The 19,002-nt window shown below is 53.4% G+C and overlaps 1 protein-coding gene across 2 annotated transcripts; it reads left to right on the plus strand.

Moving 5' to 3' along the window:
* Positions 1-211: 211 nt before the first annotated feature.
* Positions 212-17,898, plus strand: PLTP (phospholipid transfer protein). 2 transcript variants are annotated; one of them, XM_081865324.1, is made up of 16 exons: positions 212-293; positions 3,619-3,749; positions 4,007-4,106; positions 4,299-4,427; positions 6,431-6,586; positions 8,551-8,614; positions 8,789-8,852; positions 10,171-10,262; positions 11,104-11,280; positions 11,419-11,478; positions 12,954-13,118; positions 15,197-15,264; positions 15,360-15,402; positions 15,765-15,828; positions 17,179-17,255; positions 17,587-17,898. In XM_081865324.1, the coding sequence occupies exons 2-16, from the start codon at positions 3,632-3,634 to the stop codon at positions 17,692-17,694; spliced, it is 1,485 nt and encodes a 494-aa protein (XP_081721450.1). In that variant the 5' UTR covers positions 212-293; positions 3,619-3,631; the 3' UTR covers positions 17,695-17,898. The 2 variants fall into 2 exon arrangements, with proteins under 2 accessions (XP_081721450.1, XP_081721449.1); XM_081865323.1 differs by lacking the exon at positions 212-293 and adding an exon at positions 1,399-1,530.
* Positions 17,899-19,002: the final 1,104 nt, after the last annotated feature.

The raw sequence follows: 19,002 nt of genomic DNA on the forward strand, positions 1-19,002 counted from the left end.
GAGAGCCTCCAGGCCAGCTCCTCGGGGCGCGGCGAGGGATGCGCGCAGCGAGGCTCCTGTTCTGCACACCCCGGGGCGCCAACCCCGGAGCAACTGCGCCCCGTTCCCTCGCCTGCCCGGCCCCGAGTGGCCTCGCCTCTCCCGCCCGGGCTGTCCCCTCCTCCGCTGGGGCGGGCGAGGAAGCGCCAGGAGGGAGTATAAAGGCGCCGGGCGGGCGCGCAGGCGGGCAAGCCGGGACGCGGGGCGAGGAGAGGCCGGAGCAGACGCCGCCGAGGGACCAGCGCAGCCGGCAAGTGCGCGGCGCCGCGCGGGGAGGAGGTGCCGCTCTCCCGGTTTGCAGAGGGGGGCCGCTTCTCCCGCTTGCAGGACCCTCCTTCGCCAGCCTCCCGGGGAACCCCTCGTTGGGTGGAGGGCAGGCGAGGACCCCCCGGCCCCAGCTGGTCCTGCAGGCAAGCTCCCCTCTCCGTTTCCCGCCGAGATTCCGGTTGCGGGGGGTGGAAGCATCGGCTGGGAAGCGACCACCCCCATCTCCCCTCTCTCCGTCGCGCGCGCGCGGGGATGCGCCGGGAGGCTGCTGGCTTGGCCAGGGCTTCGGGGGGACGGAGGGGAGTTAGCGGGCTTCGTCCGCAAGTCACGAGATATTTGCAGCGGGAGGGGGCGGGGGAGAAAGGAGCGTTGGGTCCCCGCCGCCGCCGCCTTCACACGGTCGCGGGCAACACGCGTGTGCGGGGGAGAGCCTTCCCTTCCCCGCGAGGAAGAGACAAAGCGCGGCGTCGCCCGCCAAGCTGCTAAGAAGGGGAAGCGCGGAGCCGGGGCTCGTGATGCGCGTCTGGCGAGGAGCCTTCGGGCGTCTGCAGCGGGCACGACCGGCCCAGACCTGCCCGCGATGGGGGGGAGGAGGAGGCGGCGGCGCGTTTCCAGAGGCCCCTTCCCAGCAGGGGGCATGGAGGGGGGGCGTCGAGGGGTGCGGGAAACTGGCATCCCACCCACAGCGCCTGGGGGTCTCGGGGACGGAGGCAGTTGCGCGGGGCTGGGTAGGGGGCAAGGGCCAGGTTCGTCTGCGCCCCCGGGTCCGGGTCCGGCTTGGGGGGGGGTGTGCTCCGGCTCAGGGACCAGACAGCCCCAGGTGGGGTGGGGGAAGCTCAGGGGGCTGCTGGAGAGAGCTGCCCCTCATCCCCGGGACTGCCCGGTGGAGCTCCTCTTTCTTGGGGGGCTGTATCACCCCAAACCCCCAGTCCCGCTCCCGCGCAGTGCGCAGCGAGCGGCCGGCGGGGCTGCGCCCGATGCTGCGCCCAAGTGGAGGAGAAGCGAGCCCGAAGGGAACCGCTGGGAAACTCTGGCCCCAGCCTGACCTCAAACTCCTGATCTTCCAGCAGCTCGCCAGATTCCCCCCCCCCCCCCGCCACACACACAAAGGACAAGCATAAGAAAGAGGAGAGTCCGCAGGCTGGACTCCCCCCTCCCTCGCAGAGCCCTCTGGGCCAGCGGCCAGATCTCCACAGTCCCGTTGGCCAGACGTTTGCGTCCCTGGTGTGTATTGCCCGTCCTCTGGAACTTAGTGGATAGCTGCCACTGAACATGGAGGCTCTGCTGAGCGCTCAGGGTAGCAGCTGTTGGAGGAGGACCCTCCCCATTCCTTAGAAGAGAAAGGTGGGCTTGGTGGGGTCCCGTCTAGAAGCTCCGGCTGAGGTCAAGAGAGGATCCTTCTTCCTTCCCAGCAAGGACCCCTGTGAGCCTCACCCCATGAACTGGGTCTGGCCTCCTGTCAGTCTTTAAAAAGCTTAGAATTTTATAACTGTGAAGTTGGAGGGGACCCCAAGGGTCATGTAGTCCAACCCCCTGCAATGCAGGAGTAGTGAACATCTGAAACCACGCAAGCCGCTGGCATGCTCCGAAGAAAATGCCCAGGGAGTCCCTCCCCACCAGCTCTGACCCAAAGGTCTGTCTTCTCCCGCCCTCTCAGCGTGGCCCAACGGACGGGTGCTCTGGGCGAAAGGAGCTTTGGGTCTTTCTTCACTTGTGGACCGACTGGTGTCCCTCCAGCACTTCACGAAAAACTGTTGCAAAAACAAGGCTCCTCCTAGAGGAGGAGTGGGAGACAAAACACCCAAACCCTAGAATGGTGGAGTCAGAAGGGACCCCGAGGGTCACCCAGTCCAACCCCCCTGCAATGCAGGGATCTCAGCTGAAGCCTCCAGGACAGACGGCCATCTGTCCTCTTCAAGGAAGGAGATAAATTCAATAAATACTGATACTGTCCTTTTCTGTGTATAAGACTAGGTTTTTTTACTCTAAAATAATGTTAAAAAACGGGGGCCGTCTTATACGTAGGGATCATCCATTTTCATAAATTTGAGTCCCCCAAAAGAGGGGTCGTGTTATACATGGAAAAATACGGTAAACAATTTCAAAAAATTAATCCTGTAAAAGTGTAATGTGCAATAATAATAATAATAAATTTTATTTACACCCTGCCCTCCCTGGCCAGAGCCGGGCTCAGGGCAGCAAACACCAGTAAAAATTACAGTAAAAACATAACGGGGCGGGGTGGGGAACCCAATTTAAAATACAGGTTAAAATGCAATTTAAAGTGCAGCCTTGTTTTAAAAGTAGCCCATAAAGATATAGAAACATTAAAATTACTGTGCCCCATAAAGAACATCATCCACACACCAGCCTTTAAGAACATGAGAAAAAGGTTCTTTTTTAAATCAGGCACCTAAAAGAAGATAAGGTTGGGAGGAGAAACACTTCAGTGGGGAGGTTATTTGACAGGCACAGAGCCCCCGCCAAAAAGGCTCTGTCCCACAGGCCCCACCCACAGTTCAGCATGGAGACCCCCCATAAGAGTCCCAGCCGAGGATCACAGCGCCTGGGCAGGTGGGGGCGGGAGGTGGCATTCTCTCGGGAATTGGGGCCCCAGGTCAGTCAGGGACTTTCTGAATTGGGCCCAGGAAGTTCTTGTCTTAGACTGGCACAGAGCCAGTTGCATCCAACCCCCCCCCCATCTGGAAGTTTCTGTTGCTCTGCCTGTAATGTGGAGGAGCGTTTCCTCGGAGGACTGTGCGCAGTGAATAGCGCTCAAGATGGCAAAGTGCCCATCAAATCACTGGCCCTCAGCACTGTGGGAGGGACTGGTGCCAGTTCTGTGTCCCGCGCAGCCCCTGGCACACATCCCTTGCTGGGGCGGGGGGGCGGGGAAGGAGAGGGAGCTGCTGCCCACGGACTGTAAAAACATAAGGGCAGCCCTACAGCTGGATTAGGCCAAAGAGGGCCCATCTAGTCCAGCCCCCTGTCCTCACAGTACCCAATGCGAAACCCGCAAGTGGGATTTGAGCACAAGGGAATGGATATTATTAAAAAATACTGATGTTTTAGACCTTGAAGGTCACGACAGTAGTTTTGGTTGGCATGCATCAAAGATGAAATGTAGCCCCAGAATCTACAACGTATTTGTGGTATGAAAAGGTTAAAGCACATAGAGCTTTCTTGAATCGTGTTGTAAGAAAATCGGTTTTGTCCAGTACTGTGGGAGGGAGTTCCACAGTTTAACGATGTGCTCCTGCATGAACCATGTTCTGGGGCCAACAACTTGCTCTCCTCCACCACCTCTTGCAGGTCAAGTGCCACCATGGTCCTGTGCCACTCTCTTCTCCTCTTCCTCCTCCTGCTGCCCTTCTTGGGCACAGCGGCTGCCGCTGCCACTCCAGGCTTCAAGATCAGGATGACAGCCAAGGGCTTGGACCTGGGTAAGGAGGCGGGAGGGCCAGGGGAGGGGATCCTGCAAAGCGGTTCTCTTTGGGGTACCTGCCTGGTCCTCAGCACTGCTCCTGCCAAGGACACCTCTGGCCTTGGGGTCCTGCCCCATTCTGCCTGCCAAAGGGGTCTTGGCGGGTCTCTTGGCCGGCACCTCCTGGCCCCAAGGGATGTGGGTGGCTGCTTGACCCCCCTCCTGGGTTTGTGAGGGGAGCAGCTGGCAGTGACACCCCTCTGGGGGCTTTTGCAGTGAAGCAGGAGGGGCTCCGCTTTGTGGAACAGGAGCTGGAGAACATCACCATCGCTGATTTCCACGGCAAGGAGGGCCAGTTCCACTACAACATCAGCAAGTGAGTTTATTTGGGGAGGGGCCTGCCCCACAGGGGCTTTGCTTCCTAGCTTAGAAGATGCTGTGCTTGGCCAGGGACCAATCACCCACCCTGGGTTGAAGGCTGTCTCCTGTGGCAGGGAGTTCCATAGTTTAGTTGCAGGCTGTAACTCTGCAATTCAGTACCAGGCTGCATCTCTCCCTCTCCCCGCAGGGTGAGAGTGACCCATCTCCACCTGTCCGCCTCCGACCTGCGCTTTGAGCCCAAGCAACACCTGGCCTTCAACATCAACAACGGGTCCATCAGCCTGCGCTTCCGCCGCCAGCTGCTCTACTGGTTCTTGTGAGTCACTCGCATTCTACTCTCGCGCCAGCCCAAACAGGGAGCCTTGGAGGAGGCCGGCTTGGGGGGGGGGGGGTAACTAAGCCGCAGTCCAGTATACTTGAAGGAGCATCTCCACCCCCATCATTCTGCCCGGACACTGAGGTCCAGTGCTGAGGGCCTTCTGGTGGTTCCCTTGCTGCGAGAAGCCAAGTTACAGGGAACCAGGCAGAGGGCCTTCTCGGTAGTGGCACCTGCCCTGTGGAACGCCCTCCCACCAGATGTCAAAGAGAACAACAACTACCAGATTTTTAGAAGACATCTAAAGGCAGCCCTGTTTAGGGAAGCTTTTAATGTTTAACAGACCACTGTACAGTGGTGCCCCGCAAGACGAATGCCTCGCAAGACGGAAAACTCGCTAGACGAAAGAGTTTTCCGTTTTGGAGGTGCTTCGCAAAATGAATTTCCTATGGGCTTGCTTCGCAAGACAAAAATGTCTTGCGAGTTCCTGCAGGTTCCCCCCCCCCCTTTTTTCTAAGCCGCTTATCCGCTAAGCCGATAAGCCGCTAAAAGCCGCTAAACCGCTAATAGCGCTAATCCGCTAAGCCGTCAATGGGCTTGCTTCGCAAGACGATAAAACCGCTAGACGAAGAGGCTCGCGGAACGGATTCTTTTCGTCTTGCGAGGCACCACTGTACTTTGTTGGAAGCCGCCCAGAGTGGCTGGGGAAAGCCAGCCAGATGGACGGGGTATAAATAATAAATTATTATTATTAAGCCCCCAGGGAGCCAGCTCCTTCCCACCACAGGCAGAGGGTCCTTGCAAGGAAGCTGTGAGCCCTGAAGTGGCAAGACCTCTTGTTAACTGGGATTCGTGCGTTGCAAAGCGTTGGACTAGCTGGCCTTGCAGCTCTACAGTTTGATGAGTCTGCCTGGATAGCATGTATCATGCATGGGAATGAGGCAAATATGAATCCCTGTGACCCACGTGTGTGGGGTAAATAACAAAAGAATTGAGTGGGTGCCTGGAATCAAAGTGCGGGGCTAAGCTCACCTTCCAGCAAGGGAGAGCCCCCAGTTGCAGAGTTTAAACTCGCAAAGTCAAGCAGCTCAGTGAATGAAGCGAGAGGAATATAAGCGGCTTGCATATCTTGTTTAGTCTGTTTGCAAAGCACTCCCCTCTTTCTAGCCCTTTGCAATGAACAGACCACACACTGTTAAGTAAGTTTAAAATGCTTTACTTACAAAATGTTCCAAAAGTCGGATTAATGCATTTATCCAAGCAGCGGCAAAGAGAGCACAGGCAGAATACTGTTGGGTAGAAAATGCAGAAATATTGTTTCAATCGCACAGTCTCTAAGCTTGGAGTTTGCTTAGGCACGTCTTCCTTGATCAGTTATATGGCACAGAGAGAGAGGGAACAGGAAGAGAAGGCTTAACTTCCTCCCTCTTCAGAGAAGAGGAGGCGTGACCTAGCTGAGTCTAGGAAAAGGACTCTGTAGTCTTAACCCCTTCCTGCACTAACTAGTATTTATGCATTATTATATTTGACTGCAATCTCCCACAGAAACCTCTGTCTAATGCAGGCATCCTCAACCTTCGGCCCTCCAGATGTTTTGGAATACAGTTCCCATCATCCCTGACCACTGGTCCTCTTAGCTAGGGATCATGGGAGTTGGAGGCCAAAACATCAGAAGGGCCGCAGGTTGGGGGTGCCTGGTCTAATGGGCCAATTGTGCCCTCCCAGCCTGATCCTCAGCGCTCTCTTCTGAGACCCTGGCCTGATCCTGGCATTGAAGGCTGGGCCTGGGGTTCCAAGTGCCCTGTGGTGGGCTCCCTTTGTGGCTGAATTGTGTGGCTGCTGGCCTAATCATCATCATCATCACCATCATTTAATTCTTTATGCCCCAGCCACTCTGGGCGGCTTCCAGCAAAGTATGGCGACTTGGGGGTTGGCCTCCTGTGGGACGCCTGGAGAGTCAGCCTTCCCACCCCCATGCCTACTTTTAACCCTTTCCGCCCCAGCTATGACATCGGCTCCATTAACACTTCGGCCGAGGGGGTCCACATCCACACTCAGCTGGAGCTCTCCAAGGACAACAGCGGCCGCCTCAAGATCTCCAACTTCAGCTGCAATGCCTCCATTGCCCGCATGCATGCCGGATTCAGCGGCACGCTCAGGTAGGCCTGACTCCTCCTCCTTGGTTGCTGCTTTGGGGGGAGTCCCCAGGGGTGCCTCTGAGCAGGGCTGAGAGAGGTGGCGAGCTGCTTCAGGGACCAGGCTGGACTGCCGAAGGGTGCTGGCAACTAAGCTGGCATCATGGTGGCATGGTTGGAAGGGGCGGGAGGGAGCCCATGGCAGCAATAGAGGAGCCCATGGTGGCTGAGGATGCTTTGGGGGCAGTGGCTGGAAGGTCCAGCAAGGAGTTAGGGTGGCTCATTCCCACTGGGCAGAATAGATGAGAAGAGCTGGCTGGATCAGGCCAGTGGCCCGTCTAATTTAGCATCCTCTTCTCACAGTGACCAAGCAGATGCCTCAATGGGAAACAAACCAGTAAGCAGGATCTGACCACGAGAGCAACTCTCCCCTTCCTGTGGTTCCCAGGGGCAGGCAGAGCACAGCCGTCCTGGCTAGCAGCCTTTGATAGCTCCTTACAGTCTTCTTTTAAGGCTTCTAGGGTGGTGGCCCCCTACTGTGGGAGGGAGTTCCACAGTTTAACTATGTGCTGAAGGACTTTCTCTCATCTGTCCCGAGTCTTCCGACATTCAGCATCCTTGAAGGTCCACAAAGCCTTGTGTTAGGAGATGCTGCGACAGGGAGGGGCATCATTCTGGGACTTCCCCTTGGAAAGGATCAAGGGGCTCCACCAAGGTGGTTTTGATTTAAATCAAATCGATTTAAATCACTATTCAGTAGGACTCAATTTATTATTATTATTATTATTATTATTATTATTATTATTATTATTATTATTACAGTGGTGCCCCGCAAGACAAACGCCTCGCAAGACGGAAAACCCGCTAGACGAAAGGGTTTTCCGTTTTGGAGGCGCTTCGCAAAATGAATTTGTCTATGGGCTTGCTTCGCAAGACAAAAAAATCTTGCCAGTTCCCGCGGGGGGTTTTCCGCTCCCCCCCCTCCCTAAGCCGCTAAGCCGCTTATCAGCTGTTCCGCTGATAAGCCGCTTAACAGCTGATCGCTAAAAGCTGCAATAGCGCTAATCCGCTAAGCTGTCAATGGGCTTGCTTTGCAAGACGAAAAAACCGCTAGACGAAGAGAATCGCGGAACGGATTCTTTTCGTCTTGCGAGGCACCACTGTATTATTATTATTATTATTTTACAGAAAGACTCATTCTTGTTTGTATACTCTTAATATATACAACCAGATGAAGGTTTCATTTTTGGAACAATACATTTTTAGAGTAGTTTTTACAGTTATATCAAAAATTACTGATTTGGTTATAGTTACAGATAGGTAGCCGTGTTGGTCTGCCATGGTCAAAACAAAATAAAAAAATTCCTTCCAGTAGCACCTTAAAGACCAACTGAGTTAGTTCTAGGTATGAGCTTTCGTGTGCATGCACACTTCTTCAGATACACTGAAACAGAAGTTTCATGCACACGAAGTGCATGCACACGAAAGCACACGAAAGCTCATACCAAGAACTGACTTAGTTGGTCTTTAAGGTGCTACTGGAAGGAATTTTTTTATTTTGTTTTGATTTGGTTATACTATTAGAAATACAGAGACAGGTCATTATGAAATTATTGTTTATATTTGGACAACTTTTCTGCTGAACTTTATCAGAAGGAGAAAAACAATCATTTCCTTAATAACAATTTAAACTATTTAACACAAAAACGTTATAGCATACGTATCCATGTTTGTTAACTGATGTGGTTAAACAATTAAAAACAAACAAAAAACTTAGACTGAGTTCTAGCACATATGAAAAACTTAAAACAAATCCTTATTTCCTGAACTATAATGTAACAAATAGAAAACTATCTTTAGAAAGATTTTTCCTCCGAAAGCATTTTATTATAAATATTTCCGATTTAAATAAAAAAATTTTTTTTAAAGAAAACCATTGATTTTTATCCCTTCTGGGCTCCACTCTCACGCTTCTGGGTTCTCTCCAGAAAGGTGTATGAATTCCTCGGCACTTTCCTCACCACGGGGATCCGCTACCTTCTCAACCAGCAGGTAAGAACAGAGGTAGGTGGGGCCGGGGACCTTTGGCAGCCCCTCTCGCCGACAGGGGCCAGGAAGAGGTCCCCAAGAGGAGAGTGGGAGAGACCCTCCCTTCCCTCCGCATTGCCCTGGGGGCTGTTGCTTCCTGCTCCCCACAGACTCCCCCACTCCCTTTCTCGCTTTCAGATCTGCCCGGTGCTGAACCACGCGGGGCTGGTGCTGATCAACTCTCTTCTGGACACGGTGCCAGGTGAGGAAGGCAGGGCCCCTGCTGCCTGCCTGAGCTCGAGGGTCAATAGTGGGGGGGGGGGGGACGTAGGAGAAGGCCAAGGGCCCATCAAGTCCAGCAGCCTGTTCTTTTTTATATATAATATTTTTTAGGAGGAATTTCAACAAAACATTTGATCAAAAAACATATCATCCTTAATTCCCCTTAATGTTATTCTCCGCATGTTACAAAATTATATAGATCCTTAATTTATCTGATTGGCTATTATCAATGAAAAGTTTGTGAGTGTTTATTCAAAACCTGCCAAGGAGTCCAGTTCATTTTGTTGTTTCTTTATGTTCTTTGTAAAGGGTTCCCATTCTTCCTTAAAATCACAGTTGTCCTTATCACGTAGTTTACCGTATTTTTCACCCCATAGGGCGCACCGGACCATAGGGGGCACCTAGTTTTTAGGGGGGGAAATAAAGAAAAAAAAATTGGCTTCCTCTTTAGCCACGCGCAACCTCTCCAGCCGGCAGAAGCTGCGCGTGCCTTTGTTTATAGCCACAGGGCTGGGACAGGGGAAGCCCGAGCTTGCCCTGACACCAGCCACCAGAACAGGTCGCTATCTGCAAGCCTTCGGAGCCCGGTGGGAACTCCCGCCGGGCTCAGAAGGCTTGCAGGTAGCTGCTTGAAGCCCGGGGAGCGCAGCGGGGTTCAGGCTGCAGGCTGCTATCCGCAAGCCTTCAGAGCGCTCTGAAGGCTTGCGGATAGCTGCCTGAAGCCTGGAGAGCGAGAGGGGTCGGTGCGCACCAACCCCTCTCACTCTCCAAGCTTCAGCGAAAGCCTGTATTCGCCCCATAGGATGCACACACATTTCCCCTTCATTTTTGGAGGGGAAAAAGTGTGTCCTATAGAGTGAAAAATACGGTATATGTCAGTTTCGCGAATTCCACATAGTCCATCAGTTTCTCTTGCCACAGTTCTTTAGTCGGGATTTCTTCATTCTTCCATCCCTGTGCTATTAAGACTCTTGACGCCATTGTCACATACATGAAAATGTTTTTCAGTTTCCTTGGCAGGTCTTTTCCTACAATCCCTAACAGAAAGGCTTCAGGTTTTTTTTACAAATGTTAATTGGAACATTTTCAAATCCAGCAGCCTGTTCTTACAGGTGCCGGCCAGAGGCCTGTGGGAAACCTGCAAGCAGGATTCGAACACAATTCCCAGCAACTGGGGTTCAGAGGCATCTTCACTCTGACCGTGGAGGTGGAACATGGCCATGTGGCTCAGGCAGGCAGGCAAGGGACGCTGTGGCCATCAGCTGCGCTCACTCACTCTCTCTCCCCCTGCCCTGCAGTGCGGAACCCGGTGGACGACCACATTGGGATAGACTACTCCCTGCTGAAGAATCCCGTTGTCACGTCTGACACCATGGACCTGGATTTTGAGGTGCCTCCTGCAGCAGAGCCCAGGGCTGGGGAACACCAGGACTTGGGTGGGGGTCCCGGGCAGGGAAGAGGGCTGAAGACTGTTGGGATACTGCCGGGGAGACGGGGGCATTTGGCAGGCCCCCAGCTGTCTCCAGCCACCGGCCGGCAGCCGGGCGACACTCCGGTTCCTGGTCAGCATCAATCAGCGACACGAGCCTCAGATACATTTAGAGACTCGTGCACACTCTATCAGCAGAGTGAATAAATTTTCTCACAATGGAAGAGGCGGACAGAGACATGTGTAAGCAGTAGTTACAGCATTTTATTCAGCATAGTTCAGGAACAAAGGAAAACATGCCTGCTTCCCTTCGTGTCCAGCAAAACAGCAGAAAACACAAAAGCTATATACAAACGGAAGTTCCCAGCAAGTGCCGGAAGTAAACAGGCATGTGACACACAAGTCATGCCTGTACCCTTTTAAGGTGGAACGGAACTATATCCTAACAAAAACATGGGGTGGAGCAGCTGAACAGGCTGTGCCCAACATCTGCCCAAGGGGGACAGGAGAAGTCTTTGCTCTCTGGGATTGGTGGCAGGCAGAGCCCAAGGAACCGGGGACTGATGTGCGCTCCGGCTGCACTCCCGGAAGAAGCCTTTGCCAATATTTAAATCCTAGAGGTTTGGTACAGGAAGGTATCCAGCTTGCGTCAGAAGGAGCAGCAAGATGCGGGCAAGGGATTGAATATTTGGGGAGTCAAAACCCACCCTGTGGTCCCAGGCAGGCGTGCTTGGGCCACGGGCGAGCTGCGAGCAGGTGGCTCCTGGCAGTTGGGTCTGACCGGGGTCGTCACCCCCCCCAGGGCAAATTCTTCTACTTGGGGGACGAGAACAAGACCCTCCCCAACCTGGCCGTGGAGCCTGTCGTGCTGGAGACGGAGCGCATGGTGTACCTGGCCGTCTCCGAGTACTTCTTCGATTCCGCCCTCTTCTCCTACTTCCAGGCTGGCGTTCTGAGCATGGAGATTGCCGACGAAAAGGTTTGTTGGGCAGAGAAGCCATGGGGCCGGGGTGGTGGTGGTGGTGGAGAGATGGTCAAAAGCCGTGCCAAGCGGGCAGAGGCCAGGGAACCCACAGCCACTGCTCTGACCCGCTGGAACGCTTCGCTCTCGTTCCAGGTGCCAAAGGATTTGGAGGTTCTGCTGAGAGCCACGTTTTTCGGAAGCATCGTCATGATGGTGAGTGGCGGCGGCAGGGAAGGAGCTTGCGCTGGGCCAGCTCCTTCCTTCCTTCATCCAGACTCCATGCTTCTCGCCCACCAGAGTGGCAGCAGAGCTCTAGGAGAGAGGCTGAGGTGTGGGCAAAGGGGCACAACACAGGCTTCCGCCACTCTCTCTCTCTCTGTGATCTGATAGTCTCCCTCAGCTCCGCCCCAGGAACTTGTTGTTGTTGTTTAGTCGTGTCCGCCTCTTCGTGACCCCCTGGACCAGAGCACGCCAGGCACTTCTGTCTTCCACTGCCTCCCGCAGTTTGGTCAAACTCATGTTTGTAGCTTCGAGAACACCGTCCATCCATCTCGTTCTCTGTCGTCCCCTTCTCCTTGTGCCCTCCATCTTCCCCAACATCAGGGTCTTTTCCAGGGAGTCTTCTCTTCTCAGGAGGTGGCCAAAGTCTTGGAGCCTCAGCTTCAGGATCTGTCCTTCCAGTGAGCACTCAGGGCTGATTTCCTTCAGAATGGAGAAGTTTGATCTTCTTGCAGTCCATGGGACTCTCAAGAGTCTCCTCCAGCAACATAATTCAAAAGCATCCATTCTTCGGCATTCAGCCTTCTTAATGGTCCAGCTCTCACTTCCATACATCACTACTGGGAAAACCATCGCTTTTACTATACGGACCTTTGTTGGCAAGGTGATGTCTCTGCTTTTTAAGATGCTGTCTAGGTTTGTCATTGCTTTTCTCCCAAGAAGCAGGCGTCTTTTAATTTCGTGACTGCTGTCACCATCTGCAGTGATCATGGAGCCCAAGAAAGTGAAATCTCCCACTGCCTCCATTTCTTCCTCTTCTATTTGCCAGGAGGTGATGGGCCCAGTGGCCATGATCTTCGTTTTTTTGATGTTGAGCTTCAGACCATATTTTGCGCTCTCCTCTTTCACCCTCATTAAAAGGTTCTTTAATTCCTCCTCACTTTCTGCCATCAAGGTTGTGTCATCTGCATATCTGAGGTTGTTTATATTTCTTCCGGCGATCTTAATTCCGGCTTGGGATTCATCCAGCCCAGCCTTTTGCATGATGAATACTGCATATAAGTTAAACAAGCAGGGAGACAATATACAGCCTTGTCGTACTCCTTTCCCAATTTTGAACCAATCAGTTGTTCCATATCCAGTTCTAACTGTAGCTTCTTGTCCCACATAAAGATTTCTCCAGGAACTAGCTCAAGGGATCTCCTTCAGCCTCACTGTCGCAAGAAGGGTGCCTGGGCTCCAGGCCAGGGCTGGATAGAGCTGGGTGGGCTGAGGCACAAGAAGGACTGAAGTCCAAAAGGATGAGGGTCCCCAGCTGGAAAAGCACATGGCACCTCCAAGCCCGTTCCCTGGTCCTCCTGGGCTTTCAGCAGGTTTCCCATAGGCAACAGTCCAGCTATTGTGAGAGCAAGATGCTGCGCTAGATCTGGCCTGATCCTGCAGGCTCTCCCCCTCCTTCTCTCCTCCAGAACCCCTCCGTGGTGGATGCTCCTCTGATGCTGAGGCTCCGGGTCTCCTCACCGCCCAGCTGCGCCATCAAGGCCTCGGGGATGTCCATCTCCGTCACAGCCACCCTCAACATCTTCTTGGCCCCCGTGGATCAGCCTCTGGTCCAGCTTTCCAGCATGACCATGGTGAGTGGTGCAGGCGAGGCCAGAGGTTGGGGAAACTGACCCCCACCAGGGACACAGCTCCTGGGGGGGGGGCACAAGAACCAGACTGGGGTGTGGAGGCCAGAGGTGTTTGTGGCAACGTGCCACCACCGTTGCAACAAGATCAAACGCAGGAGAAGTTTCCTCTCCTTCTCACACCACAGAACAAGGGGGTGCAATTCTTCTGGGGAAACCCATTCAGATGGGCGGTGTATAAATAAATAAATTATAATTATAATTATTATGCCCTTCCTCTCTGTGGACCCTTTGAGGACTTGGGTGGAATTATTTTATTTTATTTTATTTTATTTTATTTTATTTTATTTTATTTTATTTTATTTTATTTTATTTTATTTTATTTTATTTTATTAATTAATTATACCCCACCCATCTGGCTGAGTTTCCCCAGCCACTCTGGGCGGCTCCCAATCAAGTGTTAAAAACAATACAGCATTAAATATTAAAAACTTCCCTAAACAGGGCTGCTTTCACATGTCTTTCAAAGATAGGATAGCTGCTTATTTCCTTCACATCTGAAGGGACAGCGTTCCACAGAGGACGGGTGCCACTACTGAGAAGGCCCTCTGCCTGGTTCCCTGTAGCTTTGCTTCTCGCAATGAGGGAACCGCCAGAAGGCCCTCAGCATTGGACCTCAGTGTCTGGGTTGAACGATGGGGGTGGAGACGCTCCTTCAGGTATACTGGGCCGAGGCCGTTTAGGGCTTTAAAGGTCAGCACCAACACTTTGAATTGTGCTCGGAAACATACTGGGAGCCAATGTAGGTCTTTCAAGACCGGTGTTATGTGGTCTTAGTGGCCGCTCCCAGTCACCAGTCTGGCTGCCACATTCTGTATTCAAAACAAAACAAATTCCTTCCAGTAGCACCTTAAAGACCAACTAAGTCAGTTCTTGGTATGAGCTTTCGTGTGCATGCACACTTCTTCAGATACACAGTGTGCATGCACACGAAAGCTCATACCAAGAACTGACTTAGTTGGTCTTTAAGGTGCTACTGGAAGGAATTTGTTTTGTTTTGACTATGGCAGACCAACACGGCTACCTACCTGTAACTGGCATTCTGTATTAGTTATAGTTTCCAGGTCACCTTCAAAGGTGGCCCCACATAGAGCGCATTGCAGTAGTCCAAGCGAGAGATAACTAGAGCTGTAATTTCTAATGCAGCTATTGCAGTGACATGATTTTTCCAGGGGGGGTTGTGTGCTGATACAGCTCTTTGCCAAGGGCACAAAGGACCCCCAGGGCATCTCTGAGTGAGGCCAGAACTTCTTCTCCCCAGATTCCCTTCTGCTCACTTGGGTGTTTCCCCCCAGCTCAAAGGAGCTGCTGACTCTCTTGTGACCCCTTGTCCTCCTGCAGCGGCAATTCTTGCATCGCTGTGGGTTAGACTAGGTGGCCCCTGGGGTCCCTTCCCACTCGGCAATTCTACGATTCCTCCTCCTCCTCCATCTCCTTGTGGTGTGGTTCACCTGAGTCACCTGCAGCGGTTTCCACAGCAAGCTCCTTGTCTGTAGAAGAGCGTAACTCTGGAGACCCAAACGCTGGGAGGGTGGACTGTCATAGGGAGCAGTGCTGTTGGGGAGGGTCTGCTGTCATAGGATTAGGGCCCTGAGGGTCCCAGCTCATGGTCAAAGAGCTCTTAGAGGAGGCCGTGACAGTTCTTGGCCTCCAACTGCTGCTTCTGTCTCGGTTGGAAAGCTAAAGGGTGGCAGTCGCCTCCTTCCCAGGCAGGACGTCAGCCTCCTTTGAAACTGATCTGCCCCTTTTGGACTCCTTGGCAGGTTTCGAATAAACATGCACAATTTATTTGTTAACATAATAGATGGAAAATGTAGAGATTCTTACACTTTTGTAACATGCAGAGAACAATATATGCAAATAAATCAGAAAGAGGAACTGTGGGAAGTCGTAGGGGGGAGGGGGCATGTGAGGGGGGGAAATGGGGGAAAAATACAATTGTTGAAATAATTTGCTATGTGAAAATAACCAATAAAAAACTTTTTAAAAAAGAGAAACTGATTTGCCCCTTGTTTCCTTTCCAGGAAGCTCGGCTGAGCACAAAGGTGCTTCTGCGCAAGAAAGCTTTGCAGGTGCTGATGGACCTGAGAAGGTACCGGAAGATATCGCAGGATGGGGAGAAGGGGCAGCCATGGCCCACTATGGACAGCTGTCACTCACTTCTTCCTCTCTCTCTGCCTCGTTCAGGTTCCGGATCTACTCCAACCAGTCGGCGCTGGAATCCCTGGCCGTAAGTGCTGGGGAGGGACCTGGGGGAGATGGCCTGGGAGAGGCAAGGCAGGGCCGCAGCTCAGAGTCGGGGTCGCCTCCCATGTCTTGCCACGTGCCCAGGGGTGCTGGGGCTCCATTTCCTGTGTCTCTCCCCCCCCCCAAAGGACCTGGAAAGAGCTCCCTGCTCCTGCCGTCCTGAAGAGCCAGAGGGGAAACTGAGGCTGCTGACTCTCCTTCACGGAGGCTGTTTAAGCAGAGGCTGGGTGACCACCTGTCAGGAACCTGGCGATTTCTGTGTTATAGGGGTTGGGCTAGAGGACCTTTGGGAGTCCCTTCTGACCCTACGATTCTTCTATGGCTCTCTCTCTCCCTCCCTCCCAGCTGATCCCTCTGCAAGGGCCCCTGAAGACTCTGCTGCAGCTGACCATCATGCCCATCATCAACGGTAAGAGGCGTCGCATGCCTCTGCGCCTGGGAAAAGGAGAAACGTCCTTGTGCAGAGGCCCTGGACTGGCCTCTGACTCAGCCTGGCCACCGCAGCCAAGAACGAGAGCTTCCCTCTCTTCTCTCTTGAACTGGGGCAGCGGGGGGGGGGACGGGACACAATGCTGAGCATCAGGGTGGTCACTCTGTGCCCCACCACCAATTGCAGCTGGGTGGCAATTCCCCCCGTCACTTTTGGCCACGGGGGCCTCTGGGAGCCTAGAGACATCTCAAAGGCCACTCCTTCAGCACAAAGGCAGCAACTGTTCCTTGGCCCCAGATTTCAGCCTGGGTTCAGATCAAGCTGAATGTGAGAAGAGCCTGGCTGCTGGATCAGGGCGTGGGGGGGTGGGATCTAGTCCAGCACACTTTTTTCACAGCGGCCAATCAGATGCCTGTGGATCTGTGGCAGGATCTGAGCCCAAGAGCCCTCTTCTCTCCTGCTGTTTCCAGCAACTGGTATTTCAGAAGCATTGCTGCCCCCAACTGTGGAGACAGAGTAGAGCCATTGTGGTGTTAACGGAGAAATCTGAGGGCTCCCTTGGACAAAAAACAAGGACCCCAGCCAGGAATACCAGAGCAAAATAGCAGCCAGTCAGCTTGGTCTTGATTGAAGACTGTCTGACAGGACTCCCACCTGCCACCAGGTGGAACAAGATGGAAGCCCCGAACAAAAGAGCCCCCAAACTTTTATTAGCTGCTAATCCCCATGTTACACCCCCCAAACTACATCACTAATACATCATGGTTACATCACGAAAGGGGAAGTCTGGTGGGAGCATCCTGGTTCCCCTTGCCCTCCACCAAACACCCATCAAGTGGAACAAAAGAGATCTTTACATTTCCCTGTTTCCCAGCCAAGTTCATCCCACCCTTTTGCCTTCATCTGGGTTTGGTATTTCTGGAAGGGCTACCTCTCTGGCACTCAGGTATCAGGATGCCAGGGATTATCCCTCAGGCAGAGGGGCTGCTGAGGAGCTGAGCTCACATGTCTATAGGAATTTCTGAAGTTTTCCCAGGGAGCCAGTACACAGATACATTGATCAGTGAATTCTTACATTTGGTATCGTGCAGCAAAGGCCCTTGGAATAGATAGGAAGAAACTGTGATGAAGTGTTTTGTGGGGACAAACCACATAAGTCACAAAAGTGATTGTGGTGGTTTTGGTAGTGGGCTGCATGTGCAGGATATCTGCTGGAGGGGCAACCCCCCCCCAACCTATACATAAATTCCTGCAGCAGCGGCTAGTGGCCCCCGAGAGCCCTCTCCTCCATAACTCTTGCCTCAACTCTTTCTTTTCCTTTTCTTGCAGAGAGAACCAAGAAGGGGGTGCAGATCCCACTCCCCGAAGGCATGGATTTCATGAAGGAAGTGGTCACCTACCACAAGGTAGGCATAAGGATATGAGCAGGATCTGAGCCCTCCCCTCTTGAGGCTTCCGGAAGCACTCACTGTTTCCAACCACAGAGGCAGAGACCGAGCCAGCTGCCTCACAGCCCTCGACAGCCTTTATCCGCCATGCATTTTAGAGCCTCCTTTTGCAAAAAGAGCAAGAGTCCAGCTTCTCTGGCAGGATGCGGCCGTGCTGTTGCTGCTGTCACCGCCCCCGCCTCCCCTTTCCAGGAGCTCCAGTGTCTTCCCTCCCCTGGGAAGTGGCAGCAGCCGAAGCTTCAATCCTGCCCCAACTTTGCCCACCTCTCTCTGTCTCCTTCCTTTGCAGGGCTACCTGACCATTGGCGCAGACCTCCATTTCTCCAAAGGCCTGAGAGAGGTGGTAGAGAAGTACAGGACCCCGCAGGGCCCACCGCCGACCTCCGTGGCTGCCTGAGGGGCTCCACCAGCAGCCCCTTCTCTGGCCTCCTCCCCTCTGAAGGGCAGAGCGCTTGCCTGCCCTGGTTTGCCCTCCGCCAGCTCACGGCAGGACCAAGCAGGCAGCATCATCACCAGCAGGGCAGGACAAGGTGGCGGCAGCAGCTGCTGCCGCTTTGGGAACCTGAACCAATAAAACAGGTCAAAACCACTCATCTTTGGACACCTGCCTGCTGTCTTCTGTGGGGACGGGGCTGCTCCATTCCCAGTGTGCCAGGCTGCGGAGGTGCTTTGCCTGCTCTGTGGCTTAGCCCAGGACTGCTGAGGGCCTAGTGCCAAGGGGCAGCGTCTGGCAGGAAGGCGCCAGGCCTCCAGGGGGGATTTGCCACAGAGCAGGCACCCTGGCCCAAACAGCGTGGCAACACCCCGGGGGGCTGAATTCCCCTCTTTGGAAAGGCAAAGCCACGGAGATGGAGAGCCCTTATTATTTACATATGTGGGTTGATATGCAGGGGAGAAAAATCAGTCCAGAGTGGAAGGGCAAGCCGTGCCCCACTCCATGCCCACAGGCCTGTAACAACGGCTACCCACTTGGCACCCGCGCAGCCCAGCGCATCACCTGCATCCGCACCATCATGGTGCAAGTTACGACGACCCTAGAAGGTCGGCCAGGATCATTATCTCCATACTACAGATGGGGGCAGCAGGCCTGAGAGAATGTGGCTCCCTCCCCCAAGGCCAGCTGAGGAGGGGTTTGGAATGAGTTTCAGAGCAGCAGCAGCAGGTCCAGCCCTCTCTCTTTGCAGCTGCACTCGGATTAAAACATTTAGTAACAGACCCTAATCATTTACGGCATTTTCTCCTAAGGCTCCCACATTTCCAATCTGAAAAGCCACTTTCACCTTCGAGGTGCGCATCAATTGTAGATCTAAGGCAAGGTAATCTTGTGTGTTTGCAGGAGGAGCGTGTCCCAGCCCCTTCTTCAGTCACGTGACAACCCCCCCCCCCATAATAAAAAGCCTCTCTGGAAGTGGGGGAAGGAGTTCTCCTGGGATGGGAAGTGGGAAGAGAGATTTTCTTCCATAAACTTCCTTACACAAACAGGTCTTAGAATCCAAATCCTTGTCTACTTAGGCAGATGGATTCCTTTTTCAGAGCTGCAGAGTCCCTCTGTGCCCAGACCTTATATACCAGCCTGGCACCCCCCCCCCTAATATTCTGGGCTGCCATCCCCATCAGACCCAGCCAGGGGGGTCTGGGACACCGGGAGTTGCAGCCCAGAAGATTGGCCAGGGGAAGGCTGCTGCTTCTAAGGGCAGAACGCCGG

Source organism: Podarcis erhardii, assembly GCF_964252035.2.
Source record: "Podarcis erhardii genome assembly, chromosome: 6".
NCBI classification, from domain to species: domain Eukaryota; kingdom Metazoa; phylum Chordata; class Lepidosauria; order Squamata; family Lacertidae; genus Podarcis; species Podarcis erhardii.